The sequence below is a fragment of the Rhododendron vialii genome, chromosome 3a (assembly GCF_030253575.1).
Source record: "Rhododendron vialii isolate Sample 1 chromosome 3a, ASM3025357v1".
Lineage (NCBI taxonomy): Eukaryota > Viridiplantae > Streptophyta > Magnoliopsida > Ericales > Ericaceae > Rhododendron > Rhododendron vialii.
The window spans coordinates 3,676,955-3,685,878 of NC_080559.1; the positions used below are offsets into that span (position 1 = coordinate 3,676,955).

General features: G+C 38.3%; 1 protein-coding gene across 2 annotated transcripts; it reads right to left on the bottom strand.

Moving 5' to 3' along the window:
- Positions 1 to 248: 248 nt before the first annotated feature.
- Positions 249 to 8,300, bottom strand: LOC131318586 (protein FATTY ACID EXPORT 1, chloroplastic). Of its 2 annotated transcripts, none has more exons than XM_058348473.1 (7): positions 7,994 to 8,300; positions 6,683 to 6,923; positions 5,468 to 5,635; positions 3,475 to 3,521; positions 3,348 to 3,388; positions 3,140 to 3,245; positions 249 to 686 (listed from the first exon to the last, which is right to left on the bottom strand). In XM_058348473.1, exons 1-6 carry the CDS (start codon positions 8,093 to 8,095, stop codon positions 3,155 to 3,157), a joined length of 690 nt encoding a protein of 229 aa, XP_058204456.1. In that variant the 5' UTR covers positions 8,096 to 8,300; the 3' UTR covers positions 249 to 686; positions 3,140 to 3,154. The 2 variants fall into 2 exon arrangements, with proteins under 2 accessions (XP_058204456.1, XP_058204457.1); XM_058348474.1 differs by having other exon boundaries at positions 641 to 2,605.
- Between the last annotated feature and the right edge of the window lie 624 nt (positions 8,301 to 8,924).

Here is an 8,924-nt window from a genome sequence, read left to right on the forward strand (position 1 = left end):
TCCCCGAAAAATTAGTTATATTTAATGGACACGGCATCATACAATTTTTGCTGTGTCCCCGGCATGTTCTCGTATCAGACAATTTCACTTTGTTTGAAACTTTAAATACACGAAACCTTACGCATGCGAAACTTGTCTTAGTGAATACTGTAATTCCTGGGTTACTAATGCATCACAGATATCACAACTCATCAATTTTTGCCAAATACAATCTTCTGAATAGAAAGCATTGAAGAAGAACTGGATCATACAGAATACCATATTCGATAAGCTCAGATGCCAGATACCTTACATGATGCCAATCCATTGAATCTATCCAGGTGCCCGAGGCTACATATAATAGTTTCCGAAGCTTGACATGCTTACTATACCGCCTCGGTATCGGGGATACATTGAAATTCTTACAATGAAATATGAAGCAACTAGGAAACATAGTAAAAAAACGGAAAATTTAACCTCCAAAAAGTAAAAGTATTTGTCTTGCACAAAAATTTCTCTAACTAAAAGTAATCAGACCGTTTGCGTTCTTCCAGAACCTAAAATGTACGACAAGTTCCAAAATACAATATGCAAATACAGATCCCCAGTTGCATTTATTCTTTTACGTCACAGTCCAATCCCAGCATCACCACACTATTCAAACCGTATAAATCTGAGCTTGCACTAGCTTTCACTCCCAACTCAGCCTGAAATCCATATTTGAGCAGTTAAGTATCATAACAGAAGGGCTCGAAATAGATCTCAATCAAGGATATACCACTTCTGAGGCAAACATAACCATCACAGACAATATGCATGCTATGAACTCAAGTAACAGAACCTCATACCTGCTGAGTGTGAAGTTGAATTCGGTGTTTTCTGAGGTTTCAGCATCTCTGGTCCGGACCAGGACGAGGGTGGTCCAGACCAGCGCAAGAGGAAGCAAAACCCATTGCAGCATGCTTAGTCCAGACGAGGGAAAGTTAGACCGGACAAGGGGAGGTTGGTCCAGACGAGCGGAATGCTGGTCCGGAGGAGAGAAGCTGTGCGTTTTGGTGTTTTTAGGGTTTTTAAGGCTTCTCTTGTATACCCCATATAAGGCAAAAAAGATAGGCAGCCCCTATTTTAACTAGTTTATTTTTTTCATCGCAGTGAAACCCCCCAACACCCCGTGAAGTACGATTAGCAAATAGCTTAAGTCGGAACCATGTATATCGCGTGTCTCATCTTTCGATTGCTTGTTTCTATTGATTGTGTGTTTGCTCTCTTGCCCTACAACACCGACCCTTCCGGTAACATGGCAAGCGCCATTATGATCACATAAGAATAACAAAGCAACACACTGGTTTTGTTTCGTTTTCAAATCCCACATAAGGATTATGAATTATGCTATATCACATTATAAAACTTAACGTTACATGATACCAAATCAATTATTCACACAATCACTATGACATATATCTGCCAAAACATCATTTTCTGTACTGTTTTCCCCCCTTGAAAACAGCTACCCAGTTCGCTTCAGGGTTAACAACTTGAATCCGTGATACAAATAGGCATAAGAAGGAATCCCCTTTTGCGAAGAGATTTTAGGACACAACATATTGTATACAGACCGCTTACAACATAAACCAGTGAGTACAACCACCACATATCCTAGGAATGGCATACCTAAATTTCATGGGAAAAGGATCTAGTTTCCCGATTCCATTTCAGTTTAAGGTGGAGGGTTAAAATCACTCCACTATACTACATGAAATAGGGAAACCCGTTCAGATCAGTAGCGAACTTTGGTCTTAAAAAACAAACTTGTGATTTGGCACTTTCAATCATTTCCATTGATCTTTGTACAATTTGCATCGTAACATCTATTTTAGCTGATTTTCACCCCTAAAACTACTTTCTGATAGCCTTAATTACTGTCAGCCGCCTCCTTCCACGTTCCTCGTAGGCTCATACATAAATCGCCAAAAAACTCTATCAAATAAGAAGAATACTTAAAGATTGTTAACAGGGATAAGGATCTTTTCTAATGTGAACCCCCATAAGGTCCATCACAGTGGCATTTCGGCGGTCCGAGTCATCTATTTTCTAGGTTCCATAGTGTAAAATCACCCGCAAGCCAAAAATTGAGTTCGTCGGATAGTAATAAGTGCCTAATTAAATCATATTTATCTTGAGAGAAATGGACAGTCAAAATTAATCCAGACGATGATAATTGTGACCATAAAATTCTTCAACAAACAAATATATCTAGTCCCATCTTAAATAAGTAAATATAAGAGATGTTCCATGAATTTTATTTTTTTTTTGCATTGAATAATTGTACGTTAAGCCCAACAAATTATCTAATTCAGACGTTAAAATAGTCTTTCCAATGAGGATCACAAGAGAGACTGTCATTCCAGTTAATAGACATTCAGAATTATTCTCATGATCACTGTGTGTTGATGCAGCTTCAGGACACGGGAGTCGTGACAGTAATCATATCTATTCAGGCCACTGAATTATGTTGCGAACTTCATGGTGGTAACTAGTGTCTTGTTTCATCTTGTGGCTGGTAGTTGGGCCTATATAACTTAGGTAGTAGCATGACAGTCGAGTGGGAGTCATGGGACCCTACGGTCTGCCACTCAGACAAAAAATTAACAGTTGCAGTGTAATAGAATGGAAGATGGAAAGAGACCAAAGTGGGTCTCACTCATTAATAGTTGATAGAAACACGGAAAACTTATAAATTCATCCATCATGTAAACATATTTAATTTCAATCTTCAAGGTGCGGCACCTCTTAAAGCTAAATCATGGCTCCGCCCGATTCCTTGTGGAGATTACTTGATCACCTATCAACCGCTCATGTTATTCACAGTAACTGGCAACGTAGATAAAAACAGACTTTTGTAGTAATAATATTATCTTGAGCAACAAATTTATTTACGAACTGCATGCTTGCCTGCCATGTGCCTAACCAGTCTTGATGTTTGAACAAAGAAAGCAACCATCGGAGTTCTAATAATGCCAAATTTTCAAGCCATGGATAGAAGCCAACAAGAACAAATTCTTGACTCAAAAAATCTGATTTTAGCTTCTGATGTTCTCATCATGATGAGGCAACAGATGAGAACAAGAAACAAATTCTTGGCTTTAAAATATGATTTTACCTTCTGACGTTCTCATCATGATGGGGCAACAGATAACTTCAACTTCTTTGGTGGTGGGTTTCCTCCGGAAAACACAACGTAGGAATAAAAACATAGCATTGCAGCACTGCCACAATTGAAGACCAGAAAAGCAAATTAACAAAGATAACTCGACGGAAAAACTGAAGAATCTTCGTAGAGAAGCGCTGACAATTAGATATTGCAGTACCTAATGAAAGCATAGAAGCCTGTTGGGAAAAGTTTCGTTGTCTGCATAAAATTATCGCTTTGTAGTTAAAAACAAAAATAAACTAGCCAACCAGAGAGAAAAATATAATGCTGATGCGATGCGCTACCATTGAGTATGTCTGGAAGTTCTTCCAAAGAAGAGCCGCAGCAAGTACTGCAATGTCAAAACAGAACATCCAAAGTGAAAAGCGAAGTGACCAGTATCATGAAATTTTAAACTCTATCTTGATTGTTTTTCCAATATACATGAATATCGAGCATAAAATGGGAGTATTCCTTATTGTTTTCACAAACCACTTTTTCCAATTTTCTTCCTTTAATTAACTACATAGAATCATCTTTAAATTTCAATACTCGGTAGCAGGACGTAAAAGAGTGATGATTGAGGCATAGAGCCAAAGTTAACGTCTTGAGGATAGTTATCCATTGTAGAAATAGCAAAGCAAAATCCCCCGTCTCATCTTTTAGCTAACACAATAACAGCTCCATTGCGATCACGGGTTTGATGTCTAATTGTCCAGGCAGTACGATAGTATCTTGTATCTGAACCGGTGGCTCAATTTTTCTGAGCAATGGGTATTCTCCCCTCCACGCAAGAGTAACCCCAGATATTCCCACCTCATCTGACTAGAATCCAACACATCTCTCCCTTTTTAGCTCATAAGGAGGGCTTTTGCTAACCCAAAAAATTGGTAACATAAATATCAATCATAAGCATCATTACTCAAATACAAGGTCCTTAACCAAATAAGAATTTAGAGAGATTACATTAACTCGTATGTCAAATATAGCTCCAGTAAACAGTCAATCTAGAAGCACACCGACTATTTTTAGGAGTTAGGGCTTTCAGGAATAGAGTCCAGGGTGACATATTTAGTCACACTTGCTATTCCTCTCTTAGTCACCTTCTTCTGGAAATCTTCCAACATGCTATCACTTTTTTGCCCGTTCTTGAGTGTCTCACTTGACCTCTCCCACAACCTATGCTTTTTCTCTTCTATTTCCTTCTCTCTTTTTCTCTCATCCCCTCAAATGTAATGCTCTTCTTATACTCGCCAGTAAAGCTATATAATTTATGTTTCTCTGGTAAAGAGCAAATAGCATTTTCCTACCCGAGAAAATCTTTCCAAGGATGCATGACCTTCCAGTTTTCTTTGAGAATTAGAAAATCATCTCCTGTGAGATGACTTGCAATGCTTGGTAGGGGTTCCATTAATGAAAGGAGCACAACTCGAGAGATAAAGTGCATCTAATTAGCCTCCCAACGTCAATGGCCACCGAGTGACGTGAATTTTACACTGTAATATTCCTCTTCTCACTCACCCTAGCCCTCCACACCCTGACTTCTCATTCTCTTTCGTGTTTTTATCTGCGAGTGAGAAATTAAGTGCTACTGTATTTTTTTTAGAGTTCTAGAGCCCATTGCATCGACCAAGCACAAGATTACCGTCTAAACAGAGAGAGAGAGAGAGAGAGAGAGAGAGAGAGAGAGAGAGAGAGAGAGAGAGAGAGAGAGAGAGAGAGAGAGAGAGAGAGAGAGAGAGTTACTAAGCATTATAGCCTCCAACTCCATCCAAAGACGCACAGACTTAGCATAACGGAAGGAAATGCAACTTCTTATCAAACTCTGTTCTTAACTGTTGATTCACTACTTATGAATTGAATGTAATGCATGTGTATAAATCACTAATGTTCTGAAGTTAACAAAGAACTGCATCTTCCAGAAACCAACCATCCAACACATTGGGACTCGAGTCAACTGGATGGTAGCCAAGTTATTGCCTAAACAACAATGCCTTGGACATCAAAACTACCTTTTGGCACGTGTTACAGTTGAACACGATTCATCTTATAAACTAGCCCGGACCAGAAAATTTGAGGAGAAATGCCACTGGTATGCACAAAATTCCAGATAAAACAACCATTCATCGGGCCAAACATAACGCAATTAAAATTCGTGTTTCTAGTTAACCTTTTCCTTCAAACTTTCAACTTTTAAGTGCTAATTTCCTCTCTTCTTCTAGATATGACAGGCATCGAAACAGAAAACTAAGATGTATATACAAAGAGTCACAATTTCAAATTACACGAGAACAATACCTGCTTGTCCAAGGATAAATGGCAAGCTCGATTTTCCTTGTCTCCAGACTTTTAAGCTAAAGGTGCTGAGGGCTAGCAAAGCACCTCCAAATAGCACACCGGTGCCTAAGGTAGTAGGATTTCTTGTAAAAACAAAACCAGCAAGTCCCCCACCAAGAACAAGCCCACCTATTGGAAGATAATGTCAACACTAAAACCAATCAAATAGCACAGAAAATAAGGATCTATGATGGGGAAAAAGGTCAAGATATGATTAAAATGGATCATCATTACACTAATTTTATGTTGCCACTAAACATCATATAAAGAATTCTGGTTCTGCCTTTAGATTCAATCAAGAGAGAATATCAACAAGCGCTTGCGGCTTAAACATCCTGCATCTCATGGTCCAAAACATAAAGTTTGTATATCTTGGCCTGCTAGGCATGACATGTGCTGTGCCAGATCTGGCACAGACCACCAGAAGATTACACAGTAAATCTTAAGCAGTAAAGTTTGAAAGTTGATAGTATTTAAATTTTGAAAACAAACTTATGTGGATCCAATCAGAACTATGAGTAATGAAATTTGAATCATGCTAGAGTTCAGTCATAATTATTTAGTCGAGGTTAAGTGTTCTTTTATTAAATCAATGTATGATTCATTAACTCAGGTCTCTTGATCATTCGAAAAGTTGATAGCCACGAGTTGTAGGGATCACTCACAGATCGGGCAATCCATCAAGTTCTGTTATAACTTATAAGATCTCTCTCTGTCATTTTTATTTGTTGTAGATGATTTTTGAAAGTTAAAAGTCCTAGTTTCCCGACTTCTTCCTTTAGCCAGGCCTTGCCGGTCTTGTTTTCCTTCCTTAAACCATATTTTACAAACCTATGTCATTCTTCCTTCAACCTCACCACTGTATCACATAAAATTACACCAAAGAAAGGATGATAGAGGACGTCCATTATATTGCAAAGTCACTTTCCCATATCGGTCTGTATATCTAGGTATTGGAATTCAATAAAGCTCGAGAAATAATACTTTTACTGAGTTGTTTGAGACATGAGAGAGTAACAATCTTGGACCAATCCCTAATTAATTTCATAAAAGAAAAGGTGCACAAGTACATAATTACTACCTAACAAGTCTCCTTCACCTCAGTAATGAATAACTGAAAGGTTATCTTTGGCTTGCGAAATCACATGTTTTTAACTGACACTGAAGCACACTCACCAAATGGAATGCCAAAACAAAAGTCATGAATTTTTGCAGCCCTTTTATGCTCGGTGATAACCTGTTGTTCAGCTGGCTCACTAATCCCTTTCCCGTTGACATTTTCTTCTGTACTTGCATAGGACTTGGCTGAGCCTTCAATATGGGATCTCGAAGTATCTGGAGTATACTTTAAAGTTGTCTTAGTCTGTGAACCTGAAATTCCTTCACCAGTTCCATCACTAGCATAGACAACACCTACCTACGACATATACTTTCCATTAGTAAGTACCACTTGGAATGCCGTAAAAAAGGAAAAAAGCATATCTAATTCAAGCTTTTTTTACCGTTTGTATGCCAACGTCAAAAATGAATAAAAGGGCAGCATAAAGTAAGAGTCTGAAAAAGCAAAAACATCACTTTCACTTTCACTTTCACTTTCACCTTGCGCTTCTGATTGGAAGACACTTCTTTAAACCCCTTCTAGAGGTTTAGCTGAAGATTTCATGCAATTACCAAAAAACAACCTTCAACCATGATCTCCGTGTAAATGATCACATACTTTGAGCATCCATAGGCTATCAAAATGTAGTTGATCTTTCTGCCAGGTCATTCATCCCCGAAGAACGGGTTTTTCAGCCAGGGAAACGCAAGCGGGACAATCCAAGACATTCTATTACCTAATCCATATAACACATACATAACCTTATTGATCAAAGGGCATGTCATAAAATCGAACACCTCAGTCAAACCCCGACTGTAATTTTTCTGCTGTTGGGATAACCATCCCACTAGACAGCATTTTAAACCTAGAGTAAACTTGAGATGAAACACAAATTGTATAATTGTCATATGCAATATAATCACTTCTTTACATCGACCCCCAGTCCTCACATGCGATAGCACCATCTGCAATTAAGTGCTCCCAGAGATTTAGTGCAACTCACACCTCCAACAGATTTTTTTTTATAACTCACGTGCCCGGCCAGCTTACGTGCACCTCGACTAATTCCGGGACCAATCCCCCCGCTCCCAATTAAAACCAGAGCAAAACCCTGTATGGACTGACCACACAAGAGTTGATAGCACCCGAAACTTTTCGAACCTGAGACCTTAGGGAGCAAACCCTTAAAGACCCAAGCCTTGACCACTAGGCCAAACACTTGGGGTTAGCTCGAAGAGATTATTGATTCGTTTCAAATTATCAGTTAAACGCTATTAAAATCACCTTGAAGCTAGTCATACCCTACGAATCCAATTTCAACGTTGCCTAAAAATAAACAAAAATTTCCGAATGTTACAAAGGATGGCCCTGAAATCTTGAAATGGTACCTTGGAGCGAAGAGCGGGGCAGGGAGCCGATCGAGCCTGGTGATGGAGTCTGCGATGGATTGGTAAGAAGCAGGAGAGCTGATGGGTGATTGCTGACGACATGATTTGGTTGTTTGATTGATTTCTTGATGTTAATGTCGATGTCGGTAAAGGCAACGGAGAAAGAGGTAGAAAGAGGGGATTCGTCAACAATGATGGCTGTCTTTATTTACTCCATTGTTGAAAACCCGGAAACAGAAAAACGCGATTCGGCTCGAACGGATTTGGTCAAAGATTCGACCTACCCAAACCACCTCACCTGAATTGTTTGGAACTTTTTGGAACTTTTAAGTTGGGAAAATTTCAAAAAAACCCCTGAACTTTCTGAAAACTCGCAAAAAAACACCTAAACTTTCACTATTAACAAAAAAACACCTAAATTTAGCATTCCGTTAACAATTAGACCCCTGCCATCCAATTCCGTTAGTTTGTAATGGATGGAGCTAACGGAAGGCGTTAACTTTTTTATTTTATTTTTACTTTTTACATTCAAAAATTACTTTTAACTCTTTCTTTTTTTATTGGTAAATAATATGCAATAAAGTTCTTTTTTTTTTCTCTTACTATTTATCAAAAATTACTTTAACTCTATTTTTTACTATTTACAAAAGTAACCTTAACCACCATCTTTTTTGTTACTTTCAAATTTTACCTTTCCCCTTCTCTCTCTCTCTCTCTCTCTCTCTCTCTCTCTCTCTCTCTCTCTCTCTCTCTCTCTCTCTTTTTAGAACTTTAACCCCACTCCACCAATCAACTGCCAAAGCTCTAGCTCTAATTTCAGAAATTCAAAATTGCTTTTAACCTTCTTTTTTTTTCAGCATTCTTGTTTTTTATATTTTTTACTTCCAAAATTACTTTTAACTCTTTATTTTTAGTAGTAAATAAATATGAA